The 27530-nt window shown below is 40.5% G+C and overlaps 1 protein-coding gene across 2 annotated transcripts; it reads left to right on the plus strand.

Moving 5' to 3' along the window:
• Window positions 1–1019: 1019 nt before the first annotated feature.
• Window positions 1020–26450, plus strand: xirp2a (xin actin binding repeat containing 2a). Of its 2 annotated transcripts, XM_056750035.1 has the most exons (10): window positions 1020–1531; window positions 9351–9447; window positions 13966–14090; window positions 14210–14344; window positions 14538–14606; window positions 14693–14759; window positions 14855–14958; window positions 15519–24549; window positions 25194–25327; window positions 26311–26450. In XM_056750035.1, exons 1-9 carry the CDS (start codon window positions 1349–1351, stop codon window positions 25286–25288), a joined length of 9906 nt encoding a protein of 3301 aa, XP_056606013.1. In that variant the 5' UTR covers window positions 1020–1348; the 3' UTR covers window positions 25289–25327; window positions 26311–26450. The 2 variants fall into 2 exon arrangements, with proteins under 2 accessions (XP_056606013.1, XP_056606014.1); XM_056750036.1 differs by lacking the exons at window positions 1020–1531; window positions 9351–9447 and adding an exon at window positions 11145–11312.
• Window positions 26451–27530: the final 1080 nt, after the last annotated feature.

Here is a 27530-nt window from a genome sequence, read left to right on the forward strand (position 1 = left end):
GCTGTGTTTCTGTGGGTTTAATAATGCATTTCTGCAATGTGCTCATCCTCTCTCTGCTTACATCCGCATCTTTCTCCTCTTGCCGTGTGTTTGCATTATGTGACTCTATCGTTCCTTCTGTTCTATTTTCTCTTCTTCACTGCTATCGCTTCCTTTTCACACCATCAACCATTTCTACAGTCTCCTCACTAATGTTCCAGCTTTCTTGGTAGCTGAAGAGCATGTGAATCAATGTCGCATGATTCGGCAGATTCATTCTCTTAGTGCACTGGGTCGCCAAACCCACAGTGTGCATTTATTCGTCTGACCACATGCTGCGTGTTAAACATCAAATGTATTTTGATTGGCTGATATTGTGTCGCAAAAACATAGTTCAACTATTTACTTATTTTTCTGGCAAACACACGTACTGATAAAATACTGTATATGCACTGAAAGTGGCTTTGAATTAAAACATCTACCAAATGCATTAAATAATCATCTTTAATGAGGAGGCTAATCTTTATGAATTCGCATGATGCGAGTGATACAAAAATTGTTGATTTCTCAAACAAAATGAAAATCCCAAATGAAGCCCCACCCCTAAGCCTTTCACTGACGTGAAATCAGACCTACTGAAATGTACCAATGAAATCTTCACTTATAAGCCACCTTTTAAAATAGATACGAATTTCCATGAGATCGTGTTGGATGTCATACACTTATGATGGAAATCTATGAGCACATAACAATCGGCTCTTTCAGACTTTTATTGTAGTACATTTCTGGAGCCACAGTGGTTGTGGTGGTCAACAAATGATGTCAAGAGTGCTGAACACTTATGACTTGATGCATTTATTTACTTTATGGCAGCTTACAGAAGACATACAGGGTGGGATGTACTTTGAGGAAGCGTGTATGGTTAAAGGAAGGGGTGTTGGTGTGAAAGCCGTCATAGGGAGTGAGGGAGGGCTGTGGTCATGTTTCCATGATTTGTTCAGGGGTGATGTTCTTTTCCTGTTGGCAGGAATGTGTGTGATTATGTTTTACTGGATTACAATGCTTTTGAAACTTTATGTGTGTGTGTGTTTCTGTGTTAACTGGAAGGAAAGTCATAGCTTAAGTTCACAGGGAACTTTTTTCTGTCTTTTCCTCCTCCTTCAAGGCTGTCCGTCTGGATCAGCCTCTCAGACAGCACAGCTGTGCCACGCACTCACATCCATCCCATCCCATCCCATCTCTCTCTCTCTCTCTCTCTCTCTCTCTCTCTCTCTCTCTCTCTCTCTCTCTGTCACCGTCTCCGGCCACTCTATCAGTAGTGGTCCTCTCTGCTTTCGTGGGGGAGGCTGGAATATCTGGTTTCTGAACAATGGAAACTCAATCAGGAAATGGACCCGAGGTGTTGAAAGGAGGAGAGGACGCACGTACGTCTCTCGTCCTGCGGCCCGCGGACGCTAAAGAGGACCTGGAGGAGAACAAGCACATTGAGAAGTTTGACATTCCACTAAGCAGCCTGAAGCAAATGTTTGAAAATCCTCCACCGCAACATGTGGTAAGTCTAATAACGGAAGAGCGAGAGAACGGGAGGGTGCCGACGGAAACCAGGCAAATTGTCAGATGTTGATGTGTGTCCTGTCTTTCTGTTGATTAAGAGAAATGGTCGTGTCTTTTTTCTGGATGCTGATTCGAGAATGACAACAGAATGAAAGAGAAGGACAGAAAGAATGAGGCAATAAATACGTCGTCTTTGAATTGTTCAACTTTATGAGAAGTGTGCCTGTAGCTCAACACAGCATTGCAACATCAAGGTTGTGGAGTTGAGAACACATCGTGATAAAATGTACCTTGACAAAACACTTTTGATTTGGTTTAGATATCACTGACATTTGCGAGCGTCAAATTGTTTCCAAATATATTTCACTGGTATTTCACTTTTAGAGCTGTGTTACATTGCAGATGTAAAGATAGTTTTGAAGACGGGTGACATGTGAAGTGACCTTTTAAAAGAGGACTGATTATATGTTTGCATAACCAGCCAATTTTCCAGTTTTGAGGCGTCAGCTAGCTGTTTTTAAGGGAGCACTTTCAGTTTCTCAAATCTGCAAAATGGCAGAATGTCTTGCTAAAAAGATGAATGTTGGCTTTTGGTGTGGGTGTAGTACTTTTTTGTGATACTGGTTGATTTGTGAACTTGGAAGTCTTGGTGTTTAAGCTTTGGCTTGCAGAACTCTGATGATTGAAAAGGAAAAAAAATGAATGAATGAATGAATAAAAAACAAAAATATGCTTGTGAGAAGCCAGGTTGGTCCGAAGGATAACTTTACCGTTAGTGGATATTTCAGGTCGATGTTGAGTCACTATATAATGAATACTCACCCTCATGAATATTAATTAGCCGATGCTGAAATCTTCCTAATTAATATTCATGAGCCAAACTTTACCTTAATGCTGTTTATCATGTGCAGATGTGCTTGAGTGATAACTTGCACAGATTTGCAATTTACACTATTTTTATCTGATCTGAATAATTTAGATGTTGAAACTTAAATGACAAATTAACATCCTCATTTTTTTTAAATCGTAGGCTTCAACCTGTGTGATGTTATTTATTTGATACATTTTGCATTTCTTTTAAAGTATATTAGATTCTAATTCTTAGCCTATACATAATGAAGGATGATATCAGAAATGGTGTTTTTAATGTGATCCAAAAAATTCAGACTGCTTTCATATTTTAATATCAGCCCTCCTGGTTTTGGCAGTTACTATCTGATGGCTTGGAAATCTGGCTAGTGAGAAGGATGAAAAATTTGAAGATAATATATATATAAGTATAATGATTTATAAAAAAGTGATTTTCGGATTAAGTGATGTGGGATTTAGAGAGCAGAAGAGAGGAAAAAAACTTTCATAGTTGTCAGTTTGGAAAATAGGCTGGGGAGCTCTTGTTTTGCTGGCTTTTTGCACGGGAAGATTTAATCCAATAAATTCAATTCTTCTGAGCTCAGAGAGAGAGAGAGAGCATAAGCACACACACAAATGCACAACAAAACTACACACCAACAACAGAAGCTGCTGGTAATACACTTGTGGGAAACAGATCCCTGACATGCTTAGACTAACACACACACAATGTTTCACTATGTTATTTAAACGTATTTTTGGTCTTTTTCCACATCACTTGCTTTCTTATAAATAACCCTATAATTTGCATGTGGATAAAATGTGTGTGTGTGTGTGTGTGTGTGTGTGTGCGCGGGCAGGCGAGCAGTGTAAAAACATCTGTCTGGTGAGGTTAAATAGAGAGCAATTGAAACGTCTCATATGTCCTTCTCATTTATTCCCCCTGAGAAAAAGACCCAGACATCTCACAAATGTCTCTCTGGTCAGAGTTTGAGAAGAGATGTCAACCATGCGTCAATCTGAGCTCAGATTTGTCTCGTCTGCAGTCAAAAGTCAATATTGTTGAAGATCTCAATATGAACTCAAACATTTCCCACCACGTAAAGATTTTTTGCCTCTAAAATGAATGTAGATTGCACATCTCCATCCTCTTCATGTGTTTACACAACTACACTCATTTGTTTCTGTTTATTTCTCCTGAGCAATTTCAGGAGAAACATCTGAGACGAAACAGATACTTTAACAGACACAACCAAAAGCTCCATTAAATCTCCTGAGAAGAGAAACATCAGAGCAATATCATTCTACTCTCGGTGATCAACATATAAACATTTATTTAGCGAATGTTGTATTATTTACGTGACAGCTTTACCAGCATGAGATAGTTTGTTTGTCTGACCAGACTGGAAGACCAGTTAAGAACAGGGATGTACAGTAAAGAAAAACTAGTTTGTTTTGGAAATATTCCCCTTTTAGGTCTCTTACAATCTCATAATGATTCAACGTTAGAACTAAAATTGTTGCCTCTCATTTGATTTTCATATTTCAGGTCCATTTAATCTGTCTTTCAACAGTTTTCTGGTTTCCAATGAAACCGACAGGTCATGTCCTGCTTTCACTCTTGTGGTGTTTCTTTCTTGTGCTCTAGTAATTTATTTGAAGGAATTTCCAGAAAAATACCACGCAGTGCACTTTCATTTTTTCACTTTTCAGCTTGCTTTGTTGTCAGGACAACATTTCCAAAATTGTGGTCTGGTTGGCAATCGTCGCAGTGTCAAAAATATTTTTTTGTTAGTAGGTTTCAAGAGATTTTGCAATTGTGGTGTTTTAATACCAAGTCCTTTTTTACATTAAACCTGTATTGACCAAATTTCTTGACCAAATTTACTTCCACCTTATATTGATATGGGACAAAAAAAAAGAAACTTATAAAAACCATGGAAAGTTTGCAATAAACCTTACCCAATTTAACCATTGCTGTAACCACCATAATTGACCCATGGTATTTGTCATGAAACCAGGATTATAAAAATTGTAAGCAATATTAAAAAAAACATGATTTGTATATAATAAAACCATGGTTCATTTTCATAAGGACATTCTATGAAATGTTTTGCGTTATTAACTGAGAAAAGTATTGTATATTGCCTGTTTTATTCAAATAGCCAAGGATTTGTAATTATTTGTATGTGTAATTTATGTCTCCCATTTAGCAAGCCAAACAGTTGCATAGAACCCAAACTCCAATGTTGTAAAAGTGGAGAAATTCCATCAGACGTAGTGTACTGTACCGCCTGAACACAAACTGTTGTGTAATCTCTGCGGTGATGGACAGTATATGTGGTCTGATAGTGAAACAGATGCTGGAGAGATGTTGAGAGGAACACAATGACTGACTGCTGTTCCTCATTAAGTGCTTAATTGTTGGCATGATACAGACATCATGAGGAGAGAGAATGCTAGAGATCCATCTATTACGTCTACCGGAAACATGACCTCTACACTCCATGGGGAGTTTTAATATTTTATGATCCCATCGTAGAGATGCTCCTCTCTCTCTCTCTCTCTCTCTCTCTCTCGCTCTCTCTCTCTCTCTCTCTCTCTCTCTCTCTCTCATTCATTATTACTCAGTTTGAGTATACAGAGAGAATGACACGATTCAACATTTATTTTTCTCATCGTCATCCTTCAAACACTTTGGAAGAGAGTGAGTCATATGTTGTGAAGCTGGATTTACGTCGGGTTCGTCCAAGGTTTAGACACCGAACACTGTTGATGCACATTCTGTCCAGAAGATGTCTGTAATATGATGATCTGTATGAGATCTTATTCAAGGTAACTGCACTGATTTCTGATTTTATACAAGTTTTCTGTAGACAATGTTGACAAAGTAAAAGTACCACTGTACTGGTGATAATCTCAGATTATTTTCAAAGTGTTTTCTCTCATGTCTTAAAAATCAGTAATGCAGATGTGGGAATCATTGTTTGACTGTGTTTAGATACGTGAGCTCATTATAAACAAACTCTCATTCGTGTTTAGTTTAAGAGATCTTGTTTCCCAGAATATAACGCTGTTTGTTTCCTTTGGAGTAAATAAGTATGTTCGCCTTTAAAGAAAAGTTGTTAAAAACTTAAAACATTCTTGTGGAAAACCGTTTACACCATTAGAAGGTTTATGTTGGTTTGGCTCTGGACCATTGTAGCCATGCTGTGTATCTTTAAAAACAGACTCTTGTTTATTAAATAATATAAGCAGTTTTAGTGTTGTAATTTAGTGTATCCTTATTCCTTCTTTTCTAAGGAAATTTCATTTTATCTATTTCACCAAAACAAGCACTTTTGTTCGCCGTATAATGGATTTCAACAAACGTTTATAGCGCAAGAACTGAGCTAGACCACCACCAAACCACCATAAACCAGCTTGAACCAACATGGAGATGATGAAGGTTTTTAAGGTGATGGTTCACCCAAAGATAAAGTTTCTTTCTGCCGCAGAACACAAAAGAAGAAAGTTTGTACCCGAACAGCACTGGACCCCGTTCACTTCTATAGTACAGACACAAAACCAATGGGGGCCAATTAACAACTTTCTTCAAAATATCTTCTTAGTGCTCTGTGGAGGAAAGAAAGTCAAACAGGTTTAAAATGACAAGAGAGTGAGTAAAGGATGACAGACTTTTCAGTTTTAGGTGAACTATCAGTTTAATACAGACTTCTATTGTAAACGTGATTTATGATTTCACAAACTGAGAGATAAATCCTGTCGTTTTTTGCGTGCGGTAGTCGACAACATGCCACGGGTGCTGCCGATCATGTTGTGAACCCAGAACATTCCTTAAGTTTAGTTTTCAGTTTAACAGGCTGACAGGTCATCGGTGCTAAATATACCTAACAAACACAGTAACAGCTAAAAGTGTAGAAAGTATTACATGCTGTCATGTCACGCTTTTATCTCTGAGCAATGTGCGGCTAAAAACAGGTCCTTGTGACTCTCTCTGGATGTCTGTAGTGTTCAAATGAGCGAAGAAAGAAAAACTGACGCTCAAGGCCTGAGGACAATAACTCAGAGATTCAGACGATAGATGTCACAGGGTGTTCGCTATGTGTGCTCGTGTCATCTCGTACATGTGGAGGATTAACATACAGTACCACCATCTTCAATTTATGATGAGAAATGTGTGTGGCCTCGTTCTGACACACAATAGAAATCTTTCTTTCTTTCTATAGAAAATATAAACCCAATCTTTTAGAAGAAGAATGCTGTGTATGATGTTTGTGTGAGTGAGTGAGTGAGAGAGAGAGAGAGAGAGAGAGAGAGAGAGAGAGGTGGCACGCTGTCTTGTTTTTCTAACTTCAGGTCAGTGACTCATGTTTAAATATGTCCACTTATCACAGAGACAGCAGAGTAATGAGACACTCAGTGGGCCGCACAAAAACAGGAAATCCCCTCCAGCACACACAAACACAAATGTACCATAGTAAAAACTTTTTATCAATGGCATGATGATGATACCATGTGTTTTTTGCACTACAGTGATGGCAGAAACATGATCTTTTTTGAGAACCTTGTAAAAACCGTGTAAATATAGTCATTCAAATGAGGTTTGGTATCGTGGTCATCATCATGTTTTACTCTCTGACATCATCAGTACATTTTGTTTCAGACTTTATAAGGACAAACTCCGGGATACACCGATTTAGGAGAGAAGGATTTTTATTGGAGATTTTAAACATGTTTAGATCGTTATAAACAAAAAGACATAAATTCTAGACACAGATCAGAAATGGGTCATGACGTCACGTCAGTTTGTGAAGTGCTCTCACACCTCTTTTAATATTTATCAGGGTAACATTTGAACTGCTGAAGTGTGTTTGTTTTAATCTTACAGGGAACAAAATCATTCCAAACTGTGTGAACGTTACAGTAAATGTCATCACAGAGGAACCTGCTGTACACGGCTGTTTATTAGAAATCATTTACAGTAGTTAGTCTTTCATTTGTTTGCTCTGATGAAGTGAAACTCGGTCTGTCAGCGTGTAAATGAAACCACCTGTTCCCTGCTGACCAGAATGAACTTTGACCTCAGAGATCGACAGATTATGTGTGCGCTAGTGTAAGCTAATGTATGTGAGTGTGCATGTAAGTGTCTTTGAGTGCGTGTGAATGTGTGCGACTCTGTGTGAGTGTCAGTGTGTGTGTGAGTGTGTGAGTGTGCATGTAAGTGTCTTTGAGTGCGTGTGAATGTGTGCGACTCTGTGTGAGTGTCATTGTGTGTGTGTGAGTCTATGTGAGTGTGTGTGCATGTCAGTGTGTGTTAGTGCATGTGCCAATGTGTGTGAGTGCATGTATGCATGTTAGTGTCAGTGTGTGTGTGTCAGTGTGTGTGCATGTCAGTGTGTGTGAGTGTGTGTGAATGTGTATGACACTGTGTGAGTATCAGTGTGTGAGTCTGTGTGAGTGTGTGTGCGTGTGTGTGCATGTCGGTTCATGTGAATGTGTGCGACTCTGTGTGAGTGCGTGTATGTGCGTGTGCTTGTCAGTGTGTGTGTGTGTGTGCCTGTCAATGTGATTGTGTGCGAGTCTGTGTGCGCGTGTGTGTGCGCGTGTGTGTGCGAATGTGTGTGAGTGCATGTGTGCATGTGAGTGTCAGTGTGTGTGTGCGTGTCAGAGTGTGAGTGCATGTCCATGCGTGCGCATGTGTGCGTGTGTGTGAGTACGTGTGTGTGTGTGTGTGTGTGTGTGCGTGTGCGCGTGCGAGTGGAATATGGCACAACAGGACACGTTCAGTGTGTGTGTGTGTATAGACATGTGTAGGAGAGTAATGATGTCTTTGCTGATGTTTGTAACAGCTTCATGAGTGATATGGAGGAGAAGTTTGTGGATGATTTGATTTGCAAATGATTTTTGTGACACAAAACAGACGGAGGTGATTACTCTTTTGTTGTAGTGTATTTGTTTATGAAGGCTGATGCTTTTTAGGGAAGAAAACACAACAACATGCAAATACAGTAATAAGCAAATGTTGGTTACAGTAATAACACACACACATTACTGTAAATATGCAAAGTAGATATACAGCGGCTGAATAAAATAAAAGACCACTCCAAAATATTTTTGAATGTATTATTATGTTTAGGTAAATTATCATTTTTGTTACAACATTTCTCCCAAATTTCAAGTTAAAATTTTATCTTTTTTTTAATAGGCAATTAAAACGGAACAAAGGATTCAAACCAACAACCACAACAAAGCAATGTTTATAGATTGAAAACCACTTCATAATCATCTTTCATATTCATATTCAAACAACACAATATGCATGTTTTAAACCTGTTTTACCCTTCAAAGATGTTCACATATTCTCTCTGCCTTTGGGAGACTGTATGTCACTCCTGAGGTTTGATTCTGTTCGACTTCAACAAACACTGGACGGAACAGTGACATCTGCTGGTGATGTCTCAGTATGTTTAGGCTGGTTTTTAATCACACAGAACAAAGCAGATTACTGCAAATATCACATTGAATATAAAGTGTTTTACAAACAGAACAGGAACTTGTATGCTGATAGTATGTTTTATTTGCTTGCGTGAGCAGACAATACTGTTTGTCTCCAATTGTTTGAGGAAGTTCATGTTGTCTGTTATTATGCTTTTTGGGGTTTGTTAATTCATGTGTTGTTATTCTTCTTCCTCATTCGTGTTCCTCGTTCAAGGGCATTTATATTGACTTTTTGACAGTGTTTAAGCCTCAGGTGAAGTCTCACTTATGTAACTCAGAATCTTGCTGATAGATGAACTGTTAATGATAAATAGACTAAACAAACACACAAATGTAACAGACCACCTCTGTTCTCCTCTCTGCACTTTTCTTCCATATATCTATTGGATCTCTGTTAAATGCAAATGATACACGGATGAGAAGAGTTCTCTTACCACCTCTCTCTCTCTCTCTCTCTCTCTCTTTAGGAAGTGAGAGGCTCATGCTTGTCCAGCGGGAGAGTTACAGACACATTTATTGGTGCAGTGGAAGAGATGTCGACTCTGGATTCAAACTTTGGTGACTGTAAGTATAGTTTGACTTTAATGCTACAGTAAATCAGGCCTGTTGAAGAAAGTTAGCCCTGTGTGTTAGTTATCAGTTTATTTTTCACTGTAAAATATGATTTAACAGCTGTAGAACTGAACACCAAAAGAAGTTCTCAAAAGATGGAATGGGATGACTTAAAACGGATGCACGCAGTTTTAGTTGTGGATGAGATGTGGATTTCTCATCTTTTCAAATTAAATATTGTGTGTGTGTGCGTGTGTGTGTGTGTGTGTGTGTGTGTGTGTGCACTTGTGTGTGCGCACATGTCTATGTGTGGGTGTACATGTGTGTGTGCATGTGTGTGTGCATATGTGTGTGTGTGCGTGTGGCCTGTGTAATTCAATATGTTTGTCTGACAGGTGAGTTGATTTGTGTGTATGGTCAGTATCTGTTGTCTCTCCCTGTTGTCTGGTTATCCATCTTTCTTTCTGTAAATCATCTCATCTTTTAAATAGACAGATTTGTTTAAGAGCGTTCACACATATACAAGTGCACGCACACGTATGATTATCCTCTGACAATGAGTGATGAATTAAAAGTGCTTGCAATTGCGTTCTCTTTCCTGAATGTATTTAATAGAGGCAAACTACATTTAAGATGTTTAGATTTAAAGAAGACTTTAGTACTTTAAAATATTTTTGATTTAAAAAACTGATTAAAATTCTTAACTTTTCAAGGAAGGAGCATTTGGGCCTTTTCTGTGCTTCTTAACCATATAAACAATGTGTGCCGCCAGTTTAAGTAAACATACACAAATTACGAAATTTAAACAATTGCAGCTGTTGTCTAAAAAAATCAGATCAACATAGAAAAACGTGCATATCTAGAATATATTTCAAATTATTAAATGATCCAAATGTTGTTTTAAAAAATCTATTATAGATTTTTGTCTTGATCGATGATGACATGCGGCTGTTAATATCTGTGTCAAGAATAAATTGTTTAGAAATATATACTGAATTGACATTAAATTCACTACAGTAAGATTAAATATCTGGTGACTCAAGCTCAGATTAATTTCTTACCCAAACACCAGCTCACTCAACGTCGAGGTGAAATCGCTCGCTGATGTTCAGATGTTTCTAGAAGACAAAAAAAGACATCCAGCAATATGTGGACAGTGTAGTTCAAATCATTTTCTTGTTCATCCTTACATTTTGGATGTTGGTGTCTTAGCACATCTGGGCTTTATTTCTCAACTCAACTTTATTTATATAACGTTTTTTACAATTTTCATTGTTACAAAGCAGCTGTACATGAGACATTTTGACTATAAGCAAATCAATTAAAGTTATACCTGTAAAAACATGAAAAAATTCTCAGATTCATCGGACCACAAGACTTGAGCATTTGCGTCTGGATTTTATGTAATTGTTTTCTTTACGTTAACGAGATCTTTCCTACGGTTCGTGGTCATTAACATTATGTAACTACATGAAATGGATTTGTTGGTTCGTTTATTTGAAAGCCAAGGGTGACTGACCCTTAACTCTCAGTCACAGACACTAAGGTGCCTCTCTCCCTCTGCGTGTCTGTCTGTCATTCTGTCTGTCTGTGGCATCAGGTTAAGGGCATGTTTAGTAGCTTATCTAAAAAAAGGCCTCGCAGACTGAGGATCTGGTCAGGAGGAGGGGGGCAGGTGTGGGGGGGTGTAATGGTGGGGCCTCTGAAATACAAGCAGCTGTCTCTGTCCTCCATCACTCTAAACTAAAGCCGACGCTAGACTGGAGCTGGTCTCCATACACACACACACTTTCACACGCGGACGCTGGGTGTCTGGAGATCTCCAGGTGGGATCAGGATTGTCCAGGTGACACTTCAGTCACGTCACAGCTCTGTAGGTGAGTACTGGAGTTTACGGTGAGATGGCGGAAGATGAGATCTATTCTGAAAGTGCGTTGGTATAATAATTGTCTTGAGAGTGATCACAGAAGTATTGATTCTTGGTGATCTTTTGTCATTTAGCCGTGATTAAAGGTTTAAAGTGTGCGCCGGCAGTGACGCACGTGTTGAAGAGCGCTCTTTAAAATACATGAAGCTTACACATGGAGTATTGCTACATCATTGAGTCAGATCTAAATGATTTCACTTTCTTTAACTGTGTGGCTTTTTTGGGGAGGTTCGATTATCTATTTTACTTGTTGACTGTTTATTTCATCAAAGCAAGAACTGAACTCTAGTCTCTTTTTTTTGGCGTGTAAAACCTTTTTCTCCATGTGCATTGTGGTTGCTGTAAGGCAGTGAGGATCGTACATGTCAGTTCACTTCACGAGCGCTCTCAGAATAGAGTCTGTAAGAGCGGACTTTCTGAATTTAGCTTGTAAGATACTGTTGCATTCCACTGACCGGAGTCTAGAATATTTCAGGCCTACTGACATAATGTGCTCACACATGTGGACAAATAGCATAAAATCAATGTATACGAGAGCGTTTTCATATTTACATATACATTTATTCACTTAGCAGACGCTTTTATCCAAAGCGACTTACAAGCTATATGTTTTTGTCAGTTTGTGTGTTACCTGAGAATCGAATCCACAACCTGTCATATGAAGACGGTACGTTCAAGTTAAAGGTTCTTCATAGTGGTGCCATAGAAGGACCATATTTGGTTCCCCGAAGAACCTCTCAGATACTGTTTTTTTTTGCAATGAGCTGTTTTGGCTATAGAAAGGTGAATGATGTTAAAAGGTTCCCCCAAAAATGATTTCTTTCATCATTTAGTTATCCTCGTGTCATACCAAACCTGTACGACTTTCTTTCTTCTACAGAACACAAAGGAAGATATTTTGAAGAATGTTGTAATCATACAACACTCAACACTTGACTTCCGATGTATGAACATTTCTCAAAATGTCTTCCTTTGTGTTCTACTTAAGAAGAAAGTCATAAACAGGTATACAACCACAAATGGGGGAATTAATGATAAGGAACCATCCTGCCAACAGAGAACCCTTTAGGAACCTTTATTTTTAAGCGTGTAATAGCTGTCTAATTGTAACAATATACAATTACAGAAGAGACCGCAAATTTATAATAAATGCGGTGGAAAAATATTATTTGATGGTTTATTTTTCTAAAGTGTCTGTTACAAGTGTTTTGTACTTTTGTAAAACTAACGAGGGCTGCTAAGTTATCAGCTTTGAATTGTAGTCACTCTTCCTGGCTTTTCTCTCTCTCTTTAACTTTCTTTATGTGTCACCCATTCTGAAATCTGAAGCTTGGTTTAAAATAAGTCTTCTTTAATTGCTCTCCCGGTTAAGTCTCTTGGTGGTGATGTGCGGGAGTCTGAATCTCTGCCCGCCCGGGCACTTCTAGATTATTAGAGATATTTGGGATTGAGCCGCTTCTCCATCTTCACACCTGATGTTTTGCTCTTCCTGTCAAGATAAACGAGTGTGTGATCCCTCTGTCTCCACATCTCTTTATGTATAAAACACCATAGACCCTCAGGTGTTAAGTGTCTGTTCAGCAGCGTGTATATTCTGGATCTGAATCATCTCTCTCTCTATCTCTCTCTGCTGGGTTAGCTTTACACTGGCATGCTCTGAATAACTGCTCTGCTAAAATTAACGGTTCGAGAACATATCACGGTGACACGGTGATACGGTCATGCTTTACTGAGGCAATAAAAGCTATGTGGGCGCATGACAAGCGGGTGCATGAGATCATCAGGATTGAAATGCATCCTCTATACTCACTCTTGACTTTAGCTGTGATGCGCAGAATTCGCATGTTCAAACACAGAAGAACATCAAACATTCAGAAATTCAAGGTGCTCTGGAATGCTTTCATTTGTAAATCATTGAAATGATGAATCTTGACCTTTTCATTGATTTCAGCTATTTGAAGGAAGATCTCTATGCATACATTTGATCATTTATATTTTATATATTTGACTTAGAATACATGCAAAGTATTACAAGCGAATAAGAACAACTCTATATATTATAATTGTATATTATTGTTACTATTGTTACGTACATAACTTATAACAATAACATACATCAACAATAAAATTTTACATGATTACAAATTTGTATTATATTATATTATGACATTATACATTGAGTTTTGGGCAGGACTATCTGTTTGTCCAGACAATGGTAGACAATTTAAAATTTGTTTTTGGAATTCCATTTAATTACACTAATGGTGCAAAAACGACACATTTTAATATGTAAATTGTGTTGAAGAGACAATAAATTGTGTGTAGAGGTGGTGATGGCTTTCATATTTTGAAAACAGACAGTGATTGATGTCTAAAACATGTACTGTATGTTGTATGACATCATTTCTCATCCCGTCTCTCGCCTGCTGATCCATTTATAGAAAGAGAGAGCGAGAAAGCATTAGCCGGCACAACACATACCTGTTGCCAGTTTGACTAAATTTACTCCTGATATTCTGAGCTATGATGGCATCTCTAATCTGTCTTTTGTCATGGAGAAGACTTGTCTCATGTAGTAACCTGAATTTGTGTGTGGGTTTCAGCTGCGAGCAGCGCAGGTGTTTCACCATCAGGAGACACAAACGCTGAACTTGAAACTGTTCCTCTCAAGCAGAGACTGGCTCTGTACCAAGCTGCCATTACTAAAGAAGAAAGAAGTCCGTCTGTGGTAGGAGACCATCGCATGAACACGCATACACCACACGGTCATGTCACATTACCTGTTGGGAGGGACAGCGAGATTTTATATTTCCCCTAACGTTTGTGTGTGTTATCATGTGTTCTCAGGTCATGGACAGCTCTGAGCAGTGCTCTCTGCCCGGTGGACTGGCCAGCGTAAAGAAACAGTTTGAAAGCCAAGAGTTCAGCTCCTCCTCTGCTTCCCAAAGCACGGTTACACAATTCCACTACCAGCAGAGACAGGTACACAAACACATTCACAGAAAACATTTGTCCAAGAAATCCTTTAGTTGACCTCAAGAGTACAGTCAACGCAGATGGATAACCACAGTGTTTAATGTTCCTATCACGAGGCATTAGGCAGCGTCATGCTGATGATAACGGTATCTTATCAGCAGTGCTTTGAGATTAATAATGGGTGTTTCCATTTTAACAGGAGGTGGTGAGCTCATCAGAGGTGACAGTAAGAAGCAGTGTTAAAGAAAGCAGTTCGGGAAATGCTCAGGTACACACACACACCCAGATGTGCACACAGCTTTGGAGCCCATTTATGTAAAAGACAAGGTTTGAGTAATGGTGTGTTGTGATTAGGTTTCTCTAGACCAGAAAGTTCATCAGAGCGTGGCCTCCAGTTTTGGGGATCATTATGATGAAAAAGGTAGCGTTCACGTTCCCAACCATGTGTCATGATAAGAAACCGGTCTCACAGGTCTTTAATATAAATGGTTTTCTCCCCGTTCTGTTCTTTAACAGTAATGGTGCTTGGAGAAGAGAATTTGCCAAATGTTTCCACTCAAGCTCTGAAACAGCAGCATGAGAAAAGTATTGAAGAGGCCAGTCCACCCAAACACATCAAGGTAATAGTTCAGTATTCTAAGCATAGTAACGTTTTTATGGATTTATGGACATTTGTCGATAGAATCCAACACTCTAAAAAGTGCTGGGTTGTTTTTGCCCCTTGGTATATATTGGACAGAACACACTGCTGGGTTAAAAATTACCCAAAACTGGGCTTTTCAACCCAACTGCTGAGTTGTTTTCACTCATGGTTGGGTAAAGACAACCCAGAAACTGGGGTAAAATAGCCCAGCGTTGGGAAATTTGAACCCAGCAGTGTGTTCGGTCCAGGATTTACCCAGCATGGGTCAAAAACTTCCCAGCTCTTTTTACAGTGAATACTCTCTAAGGTTAAAACGACCATTATATAAAAATATGTGAAGTCCTCTACATCCACGGAAAGTTGTCCATCTTCGCTAACACAGGTTACAATATTTTACCTGTCCTATTCATGCATCTGTCTTTTTTCCACACTGTTTCTCTCTGCTTATTTAATGACGTTGAATATGAAGTTATTAAAATGAAGCAGATGATAAAATGCTGATCAAACATTATGCTTATCTTTCCTTTTAACAAAAAGATTGATGTTGATTACAACCAGTTTCCATGGGCCCCAGTAAATGTGTCTTCAAAAAGCGCTGCCACAGGTAGCTATGAGACGATGGCCATCACTAAAACAAAGCAAGAGGCCGCCTCCTCTTCTGTGGCTTCATCCCAATATGAGTCAGTCGAGCAATTCCATCAGACAGAATCTCCCATGCATCACTATCAAGTTCCTTCTCAAGTTCCAGGACGATGTCCTTCTCCAAAACCAACAGATCAGTCTACTTCAGCTAAATATGCAGTCAACAAAGAAGAGTACTCCAAGCAGAGGAACCTCTACGAGCTCAAACGTCTCTACAAACACATACACCCTGAAGTACGTAAAAACCTGGAGCGAGACTTCTTCACTGAGGTGACAGAAAGGGAGCACACCTACGTGGACAGTGATGAAGAGGTGAGCAAAGACGTTCAGCAAGCACGCTATGTTTTTGAGAACAGCGGCAGCAACAGTCCTGGCAAGTGCATAAGCCCAGAGAGAGAGTATCTGGAGTGGGATGAAATACTGAGAGGCGAGGTGCAGTCAATGCGCTGGATGTTTGAAAACAAACCGCTGGATGCTATTAAAGATAGTACACCAGATGAGGATGAAGGGAAGAACATTGCCCAACAAGAAATAATTGCTGGAAAAGATGTGAAGTATACCACGTGGATGTTTGAAACGCAGCCCATTGATGCACTAGGGTCAGACAAAATGGACTCGACAGAGTGCAGTGGAAAACAAGCAGAGCTAGCAAGAGGAGATGTCCAGACTGCAGCGTGGCTGTTCGAGACGCAGCCTATGGACTCACTCAATAGAATTTACCAAGAGGATGAGCAAGACACAAAAGTGATGTATACTAAAGACATTGCAGGGGCAGATGTGAAAACTGCTAGGTACTTGTTTGAAACACAACACCTGGACTCACTCGGCCATACTGAAACGTTTGATGAAAGTCACTTCCTGCAACTAAAGTCAGAGCTTGAAGAGGTTAAAGGTGAGGTAAAGAAGACAACCAAGATGTTCGAGACACACCCCATGTGTGTTATTCGTGGTGACTCCGGTGAAATGCTAGAGATTACCAAGGTGCGTCGTGAAGAGACTGAAAAAGGAGATGTAAGGACGTCACGCTGGCTCTTTGAAACTCAACCTCTGGACCTGATCAACCGAGATCCAACCAAGGTGAAGTTAATTTGTGGGGTCTCCATAGAAGAAAACAGTCAGGGTGGGGTGAACAAGGGAAGATGGCTGTTTGAGACAAGGACTCTTGATCAAATCAAAGATGAAGAATGGGAAAGCACAAAAACTCAAAGAGAGGAGATCCTAGGTGCAGACGTGAGGAGACACTGCATGACCTTCGAAACGCAGCCAATGGATAAACTTAAAGACGATACCAATGCAAGACCAGTGGAGCAGGAAGACATTATGGGTGGTGATGTTACCTCTGCAAGGCACTTGTTCGAAACGGTGCCAATGGAGAACCTGAAAGAGTTACTAGAAGTTGGTAAGCTAAAAAAGATGACCGCATCAGAGGAAGAGAAAGGCGATGTGAGACACCAGAGGTGGTTGTTTGAAAGCAAACCTCTTGAGCAGATTAGAGATGAGAAGAAAGTGGTCACACGGACTGTTAACCTAGAGGAACTTGAAAAGGGTGATGTCACAAATTACAAGGAGATATTTGAGACCATGGATCTGAGCAAGTGTACAGACGCACAGAAGATTCAGGTGGAGGGGGTCACTTGTGGGTCAGTGAACTCCAATAAAGTCTTTTTTGAGTCAGCTCCATTGTATGCCGTACAGGACAGCTCAGGGCACTACCACGAGGTCAAGACTGTACGGAGAGAGGAAGTTGTCAAAGGCGATGTGAGAAGCTGCAAATGGATGTTTGAAACCCGTCCTATTGATCAGTTTGATGAAAGTATTACTAAGTTCCAGATAATAAAGGGTATATCTAAAGAAGAAATCCAGTCAGGTGACGTCAAAACTGCCAAATGGCTTTTTGAAACCCAACCACTCGATGGAATGAAATACTTCAGCAATTTAGAAGAAGAGGACAACAGAAAAAATGAAAGCATTGAAATCCAAAGGGGGGACGTCAAAACATGTAGATGGTTGTTCGAGACCCAGCCAATGGATGTGTTGTACGAAAAAGCAGAGGCGAAGACAGACAGCACCACAGACGTTCAAAAAGGAGACGTTAAAACATGTACATGGCTTTTTGAGACTCAGACTCTTGACAGCATCAAGGAGGAATCCGAGAATATCATAAAAACCTGCACAGTAAAACAAGAAGATGTACAGGGCAAGGATGTACATCTGGTCCGTTTTCTATTTGAGACCGAAAACCTGGAAAACATCACAGATGATGAGGATCATGGTGGCTTTAAGCGAATCACTGAGATTGATGTTCATTCTGGAGATGTATCAAGGATGAAGTACATCTTTGAGACGCAGTCATCTGATATCATGACCTCGACATCAGAGGAGACCATGCAGAAACTGAAATCCCGTCAAGCAGAGGAGATTCAGAAAGGAAATGTGGTGAACTGTGCCTGGATGTTTGAAAACCAGCCGATTGATTCCATCAGAGAAAACCAAGAGGAATCCAAAGAAGTACGCACAGTAACAGATATTCAGGGGGGTAATGTCGATAAAGGTCGCTTCATTTTTGAGACATACTCATTGGACAAAGTTCAGCAGGAGGCATCTGATACCGAAATCAGCCAAATCCAGAGCATCATGCACAATGAGATCGAGAAAGGGGATGTGAAAAACTACACCATGATGTTTGAAACTCAACCACTGTATGCTATCAGGGACAAAGAAGGACATTATCATGAAGTCACTACAGTCACAAAAGAAGAGGTTTTAAGAGGGGATGTGGTTGGGGCAAGATGGTTATTTGAAACAAAGCCTCTTGACTCTATAAGTAAAACAGATGAGGTTTATGTCATCAAAGCTGTCACTGAGGAAGACGTCCAAAAGGGAGATGTCAGTACAGCCAGGTGGAGGTTTGAGACTCAACCTCTAGATGAGATTATGGAGGATATGAAGGTCACCGTCAAGACGATTGAAGACATCCAAGGAGGAGATGTGAAAACAAACACGCAGCGTTTCGAAATGGACAACCTGTCAAAGAAATGTGTGAGAACTGTGAGTGTAAGTGAGATTCAGAGGGGAGACGTAAGAAGTGCTACATGGATGTTTGAAACTCACACCATTGACAAGATCCGTGCTGAAAGTTCAGAGTATGATGAGATGGAGAAGGTGACTCATGAGGAAGTGATAAAAGGAGATGTTAAGCAGTCTGTGTGGCTCTTTGAAAAAGAACCACTTGATCGTATCAAAGAAGTGGATGGAACAGAGACTGTCATTTCTCGTGAAGAAATCCCAAGAGCAGATGTGAAGACCACAACATGGTTGTTTGAAACCACACCCCTAACCGAGTTCAACGAGGGCAGTGTGGAGAAAACTGAGATCATGGGTAAGAGCATCAAGACAACCTTAGAAGAGCTTTATTCTCAGAAAATGGTTGACTCACAGGGTATTCTGATTGAGGCTGATGAGATTGGAGATGTCCGAATGGCTAAATACAAACTTCTAAACCAAGAGGCCCCAGAGATCCAAAAAGAAGAGGTCATACACGGGGACTTGAACAGTATTATGATGAACCTGCTCAACAGACGTGAGACAACAGAAAGGGGAATCACCATAGATATGGAGGAAAGAGGCAACATCAACTCAACTCTCCAACTGCTCTTTAACCAACACAGAAGTTGTGATGTGGAAGAAAAGGATATCATAAGAGGAGATATTCAAGAGGCTCTTAATAACTTGCTGAAGCAGGAAGGATCTGCCAAACGTGGCATTCTGATTCAAGAAGATGAGAAAGGAGATGTGAGAATGACCATATACTCACTCCTAAACAAAGAAAGTGACAGCATTGTTGAGAAAGAGGACATAATCAAAGGAAATATCCGTGGAACATTACATAGGTTGCTTGGTAGTTCTGGTAAAGACCAGTCCTCTAAGATAACCGTGGGGGAAACCGAACGAGGAAATGTCAGTTTTTATTCTACATGCATTGAGTCTGGGGCATTGGACTACGTCAGGCAACTTCAGGTGGGGGCTGATGAGATGAAGGAAACAATGAAAGAAATCATTATTGGAGGTGATGTAGAACAAACAAAACAGATTCTGAGAAGGAGCCAACAGACAATTGGACGAACTGTCGCTGAAGATGACATTGTTCCAGGTGATGTTCATAACACAGTTCAGGTGTTTATGATGGAGCCTGTACTTTCCCTGCATAATGTACATAAAGAGGAGATAGTAAAAGGAGACTTGAGAACAGCCCTTGACTCTCTCTCACAAGCTGTAAACCAACATGTTGTGATGGAAAAAGAGGAGGTAGTCAAAGGAGACATCAGCACAACTCTTAAGTTTCTTGAGGAGGCTCAAAACCAACTAAAAGAAATTGAAAAACCAGAAATTGTTCCTGGGGACATTAGGGGTGCATTAGAATCCCTTGAAAAATCAGGATACACAAAAACGGAGGTCAATATTGAAGATTTAGTCCCTGGTGACATCAAAGGAACCTTGAAATCTCTTGAAGAGGCGAAGCAAACAGTAAAAGAGGTGGAGAAGGAGGAGATTGTTAAAGGTGACATTCAGACAGCTCTGCTTAGTCTTCAAGAGGCTTCAATTGAAAAGAAGGTCTTCCAGCATCAAGTAAGTGAACAGGGTGATGTCAAAGGTACAATTCAGCTCTTACTCGAGCCTGCCTCATCTCCGCGTATGCAAAGGAGGCCAAGCGCAGAGGGTGACATAAAATCCTCCATCAAATGCCTCTATGAGCAGGAGCAAATACAAATTGACAAAGAAGAGGTGGTGAAGGGAGATGTTCAGGGTACCATTAAATACTTAATGAAGAAGAAAGATCAATCGAACCATAAAACAAAAACAAATCCTCATAAGAAAGCCAAAGTTAAGAATCCAGTACTTCCTCAACAAGCAGCCCGTGAATGCCCGGCTAAACCGAATGCTGAGGAAAAGCCATCAAATCCGCCTCCAGTGAAAAACATGCCACAGAGCACCATGCAGAAAACATTAGAGGTTAGCTCCTCTGAACGTCAGTCTTCTTCTGAAGAGCATCATTGTGCTACTAAACAGATGACTACAACGGGTCACTCTGAATCTTCTCAAGTCTCTCAAGAAATGAATGTAAAAGAGCAACACATCAAACAAAAACACGTCACTCCCAGCCCAGTGCTTATAAAGAAGAAGAATGTTGGAGGCCAGATTGAGAAGAAATCAGAAAGCGCAGCTGTGTCTTCAGCAATGTGTGCATCGAAGAAGGTATCACAAGCTACTACTAGCATGAAACAAACACAGGAGACAAATACAGTCACACAGGTTCAAACAACTATAACAAAACAACACACCAGCGTAACCCAAAAGCAAAACGTCCAGAATGTAAAATCAGAGCAAAATGTTAAGAGTGTGAACCGTAATCTAATTCCCAAAGGAATGATAAAAAAAGCAAAGCCTCAGCCAGAGATTCACTTTCCACCTCCTCCAGCCTCTCCTCCACCTCCATCTGAATCAGAGCTCTCTCTTCCTCCTCCTCCATCCCCAGTGGCTGAAAGTGACGCCCAGCCAGCCCTCTTACCACGGCCTCAACTGGTCATGAGACAGGACAGTGACCTTCCCCCTCCACCACCTCCACCCCCTATCCTAGAGGCAGACACTGAATTCTTTCCACCACCTCCACCGCCCCAAGACCTCCTCCCACCTCCACCATCCCAACAAGAACTCAGTTCGGTCACTCAGCCTGGAAAGCCAAAAGGCCGACCTTTATTCAAGATACCCAAACCAGGGCCTCCCAAACAACCAGAGCCACCCAAACAATCAGAGCCGGCAAAATTCAAATGGCAGAAAAAGCAAACTCTACCTCCACCACCACCATCACCTCCTGCTCCTCCATCAGTGGTAGAACAGAGTGAAAGAGCCTCTTTTAAAACAGTCACTGAAACTACAGAGAACATTAGCAAGCAAAAGGCACTGGAAAAAATTATTGAGCCTCCACTGCCTAAATTTACTAAACCGTCATCAATGATACCTTTGCCACAACCAGTAACTGAGGAACCACCACGCCCTAAAAAGGTATTCGTACCACCCATAAAACTCCCACCACCTCCTGACCCTGTGGCACCAAAACCAAGACCTCATGCAAGTAAATTTAAAACACCACTCATGATGGCAGAGGAAAGATACCGCAAACAAAGAGAGGAAGCAGAAAATAGTAAAGGGGCGTGTACTCCTACCTCACCTCCGCCTACAACATCTTTCAAAGTCATTGAAATGAAGGCTGAAGTAGAGTCAAGCACACAGAAAGTTGAGCAGTCTCGTGCTACTGTTGAAACACAGCAAGAACCACCTAACACACCTGAGCCTCATCAGAAGCCAGCAGTGCTGTCAAAAGATACAGCAGAAAAGGTTGCTCCCTCCAAAAGTCCTCAGCCTCCCCCAAAGAAAATGCCACCTGTAGATAAGCAAATAAGCAGACCTACATTTCTGAAACTTGGTAAGAAAACAACCACTGAATCATCGAGTATTGGCTCAAATAAGAAAGAGGAATCGTCTGTAGCTTCCTTACAAATTAAAACCCATCCAGCCCCTGCTCCTGAGAAGGATGTAAGTATAAAAGCTCACTCTATACAGTGTGATGTCGTCCAGGCTAAAGAAAGTCAGGTTACTGTTTCTGCTAAAACACAACAAATCAAGAGCACGGAGAGCTGTGTGGCGCAAGAAGTCAAGAAAGTTCCCACTCAACCCACAAAGATCCCAAAAGTGACCCCTAGCTTTAAGGTAAAAACTTTTAAGATGTCTCATGAGGAGCAGGGGAAGGACACAGTTCAGAGTGAGCATACTGTCACAGAGGCAGGAACACATGATATCTCTCAGCAAAAATCTACCAGTGCTGTGGAAAAGACTGAAGTAAGAGTTGAGAAAATGGAAGAAGTCAGACAAACCAAACAAGATACCAAAATGGAGGTCCAACTGAAAAAACAAAGACAAGCGACAATAAAGGAGCCACCACCTGCGGCACCAAAACCATCAGTTGAGATGCATTCAGTTCAACCATCTCTGTCTATGGAGGAACATCATGGACAAGAGCAGATGACAGTCATTAAATCCCATCAAAGAGAGGAACATGTCCAGATTCATGAAGAAAGGACGGTCAGTCAGAGCACAGTTCAACACCAGAGCACTCAACAAAAAGGTAAATTCCAGTTCAAGAAGCAGGTGAAGCCTCCACCACGGCCCCCAAGCAGAGAGGAAGCCATAAAACAGTCAATACAGTCAAAAGAACATGACAAAACAGAAGTTACAGAATCAAAAGTATCCAGCAATAGCGTAACAGTAACTGAAAGCTGTCACTCACAGAAATCTGAAGAGATTCACAAGTTGTTGAGTTATATCAAAGAGTTGCAAGGATCCACTGGTAAAATGAACCCAAAAACAGTGCAGACAATGGTAAGTATGATTCCTGACTGGCTGGTTGGTCCTGAGGAGAAATCTCATATGAACCGCACTCAGTACAACAAGCAGACAATGAGAGAGGTCCTTGCCCGTGTGGAGAAGCTTGCTCAGGCTAAACAGGTTTTTTTAGAGGAACATTCGTCTGTTTCTGAGATGCCGAAGATTGAACCAACACAGGAAAAAAAAAATGTTGGTGGTGCCACACAAAAGATATCTAAAATCACTATTGGCTCAGCAAAAATATTGACTCAGAAGATAGTAACTGAGGAGAAGACAGAAAAGCAGAGCGTTTCAAAGTCTACAGAGCTTAAAATTCCACCCGAGCTGAGAATGCGCACACCGTCACCAACATTCATCTGCATTGAGTCAGCCAAGAGGACAGACTCTCCGTTCAGAGTGACTCCATCTCCCCCACTCTCCCACAGGTCATTCAACACTGCAACCCCTCCACCTCGTCGGTCAGATACACCGACACGCCTCTATCAATCCACACCTTCCCCCACAATGAGTCGATCTGAGAAGCTGGCAAAACTACGAGACACAACAGCCAAACTTTCTCAAGGCATGACCCCGCCGCCCATGCCTTTGCCTGAGCACGTGATGAAGGCTCAGACGGACTTTGAAGGGTCTCGTTCATCCAGTCGTTCAGAGATTAACATTGATACTCAGATGGAATCAGATCTCATGGATGTCACAGAAATTCACGGGGACTCCATGTGGACAGTTAAAGACAAGCGTGAATTCTTTGAGGAAGCTCAGAAAGCGGAGGTAAACCGCATGTATATACGCAAGGATCCAATTGACATCCCAGAGCGTCTTGGAGCAGATGCGGATGGGAGTGAGCTAGAGATCCAGAGGACCGTAGATTCTCATGAGAGGATGTTTGAGGAACTGCCCAAAGTTGACCTGTCCAGGCTTGTCAACAAGTTTGAGTCTCCCCAGCCTAAGGTTTATGTTCGGAGGGACCCTGTTGTTATTCCAGAAAGACTTGAAAGTGACACGGAAGATGCAGAGACTGAGAAAAAGCCAACCGTGGTGGAGGATATACCTAGCTTTGATATTAAGGCCCTCAAAAACGTCTTTGAAATGGGTGAGCAAGCACACCAGTACCTGAGGGAGGAGAAAAAGAATCTTGAAAGTCAAGAAGAATCTGTTGCACCAACAGGCTTGTCTGAAACTAGATCTGTAACGGAGCACTTCTCTACTGTTGATGAGTTTGGAAACACCGTAACGGGCTCAAAGAGCGAGATGACCTCCCACTCTCACAATGTGACAACCCGTGGGGATCCGCCAACCTACGCAGATGTCGTGAGAGGGCAATTTCCAGGCCTGGACGTTCCTGCTGAGGCGTCTGCAGAAGATTTACTCAAGAGCTTCCAGCAGACATGGGCGGAGAGTGAAAATGTTTTCAAGAACTTGGGTTTCAGTGTGTCTGAAGAGCACAGATCACAGACGGTTTCACATCATCATCAGACTGTTGTAACCGGTAAACATGGATGAGCATGGAGAGGTTACCGAGAGAATGAAGACTAATACAGTAATGGTGTGTGTGAGCTTGAAAATAATCGTTCCTTGCGCCTGAAGTTTTGTTTTGATCCAATTTTGAGTTTATCGCAAAAATAATGGATATCCATCCATCGAACGAATTTCCCTCAGGTTTTGTAGGTTGAGATGAGGTCGAGATGTTCCCATTTGTGTTTGTAGTGCAAATAAATGTGACCCTATCTGTGAAAACCCAGCTGAAGTCTCCAAATCTAATTATGAGCATCTAAGTTTGATTTTAACTATTAGTTTCAACATGATTAAAATGTTTGACATGGCTTTACTCTGTCTTAAAATATCAAGATCATATTTCAGAATATGTTCTTTAAATTATGTAGAATAGTTTTATGAAGGCACAAAAAATAACTTTAGTTGGGTTTTCATATGCAGGGTAACAAATGCATGTAAGTGAATGTTTTTAACACCTTTACTAACAGATATTCGCTTTCTTTTTCTGTATTCTTTTATTCACTCTGCTCTTTACTCTGCCTGGTGTGTATAACCCTCTTTTGGAGTTTGTCTTTCGAGTTAAACTTTTTATGTGTTTTTCCTCTCATTTCTTGATGCCAATCTCTTGTTCTCCGACAGAAAATACGGGTGCCAGAGTCCGAACTGTGTCGGGTATGTCGGATGAGGGTGTACCCCATGGAGTCTCTCATAGCCGACAAGCAAAACTTCCATAAAAGCTGTTTTAGATGTGCCCACTGCAGCAGCAAGCTAAGGTAAAGACATGCAGAAACAGAATAGAATGTCAAAAAAAGTTTAAGTCAGGTTAAAAACTACATTAATTAACATGAATCAAAATCGATAAATAAATCTCAACCTTACATTTGATTTCCTTTTACCAAACTTTACAAGCATCCGTTATATGGGTCAATGACGAGAAAGGATTTCCAAAATCCAAAATCAATAATAATATATACTGCAGTCATTCAAACATTAAGAATGTGGTGTACACATTAATGCAAAAAACTGTATTATTGATTTATGATTTAAGTATTATTCATCATGTGATTTATTCTAAAGTTAATGAATTTACTTGACATGCTTACAAATCTTTCGTATTTAACGTGTTTAGAAACAAAGTATTTGAATTTCTATGAGTTTTGGTATGTAACCATCTCATATATTTGTACCTTTTTTTAAATATATATAATTGTATTAAGCTTTTTCAAATATAACATTAACCATCAAACAAACACAGAAAACATAAACATAAACAAAGAAAAAAATAACATAAAATAGACAAAATAAAATAAAAACGGGGGGGGGAGATGCTAAATGAAGATCGGAGTATAATATACAGTATTTGACAGACTACACAATTAGGAAATCGACCCACATCAAATCAAATCGTGTGGCACTGTTTTAATGTAATTCAAAAGGGGTTACAAATTTTGTAAAATACTCCTGCCCCTCAACGAATAGGTGATCAAATTAACGTTTTTTCCTGAAAATCACATACAACTGATATAAATATAAACAAAATACCATTCACTTACGCATACTATATCAGAGATTCATATGTCAGCCACAAAAAATTATATATTTTATTTTTAATTTAATACAACTATTGATATTAATGGTCGCACCACATGATAAGTGGTCATTAAACTTGATTGACACATATATAGGAATAAATAATGTCATCTAAAATGATTAAATATAAGAAAACGATAATTCATGCGTGTTTGTTTCTCTTCAGCCTTGGAACCTACGCTTCTCTCCATGGACGAATGTACTGCAAGCCACACTACAAACAACTTTTCAAGTCTAAAGGCAACTATGATGAAGGGTTTGGAGAAAGACCCCACAAGGAACTTTGGTCGACAAAGAAATATGACAACTCACCTGAAAACATGAGAAACAATTCTGCAGTCCAAATTGAAGTCAAACTAGCTCATGACCCAAAAGAAAGTCATCCTAACAGTGCAGAGGACACAGCTGATGAGAAAACAACCGATGAGACTAAAATGCCGGCACATAAAATGGCGGTCGTGTGGCCGCCCCCGAGCGATTCCTCGAAGAAGTCTTTCACCGTGGAGGAGGATATAAAGGTGGTTAAACCGATGTGGCCTCCTCAAGCTGAATCAGAACCCTCAGAAGCGAGCAAGAGGGAAATGACCAATGCAAACCAAGCAGAAAACAGAGGAGGAGATGTTAAAGTCACGACAGAAGAGTCATCAGCAGCTACAAAACCTTCAGAGCCTGAGGAGCCGGCAACCGTCGAGGTTTCCGAACAAAAAGATCCAGACGAAACCACAGAGAGCTGTGAAGAAAACAACATGACCGCAGAGCATAAAGATGACACGAGGGATGAACAAGAGATGAACGGAGAAAAAGAGTCTGAGGTGAAAACTGAGAACGGAGTTGACGAAGCAAAAGACGTGAACGCAAGTGAGATGGGTGAAGAGGCAAAGAATGAAGATAATAATGAGGAAAGTGAAACGAAAAAGCAATGTGAAGTGAATGAAGGAGAAGATGTTAAAGTGTCACTGATAGATGAAATACAAGACGGCCAAACAGCCAACGGAAACGCAAACAATAATAATAACAACAGCGCTCTAGTTTTAAACGCTGGAGATCTGCTGGACTTCGGCTCGGTTCCTCCTCAGGATTTATTCAAACACGAAAACATCAGCAGTGAGATGACGGCCTTTGACGTTTTCCACCTTCATCAGGACGTCCGTGTCACACCTAGTGCCAAACACTCCGAGGACATCACAGAACATCCAGAAACATTTGCTTCCACGAAGGAGTCGGACGACAACCCAAAGTTCAGCGCTTCGCGTTTTTTAGACGACATATTTGCAGGGTTTGATGACAGTTCCGCTTTGCTGCCTGAATTTAAAGACGACTTTTCTAGCAAAGGATGCGCTTCATCTCAGCTGGATGACCTTCTGGGTTTTGGAATAGAATCAAAGG

This window comes from Triplophysa dalaica, chromosome 6, assembly GCF_015846415.1.
Source record: "Triplophysa dalaica isolate WHDGS20190420 chromosome 6, ASM1584641v1, whole genome shotgun sequence".
NCBI lineage: Eukaryota > Metazoa > Chordata > Actinopteri > Cypriniformes > Nemacheilidae > Triplophysa > Triplophysa dalaica.

Excerpts from the sequence above, each read along its gene's own strand:
- xirp2a (XM_056750035.1), top strand. The coding sequence starts at position 1,349 with ATGGAAACTCAATCAGGAAATGGACCCGAGGTGTTGAAAGGAGGAGAG. Across the intron at positions 14,959-15,518 it reads GTCCACCCAAACACATCAAG|ATTGATGTTGATTACAACCA; the intron begins GTAATAGTTCAG and ends TTTAACAAAAAG. Across the intron at positions 24,550-25,193 it reads TCATCAGACTGTTGTAACCG|AAAATACGGGTGCCAGAGTC; the intron begins GTAAACATGGAT and ends GTTCTCCGACAG.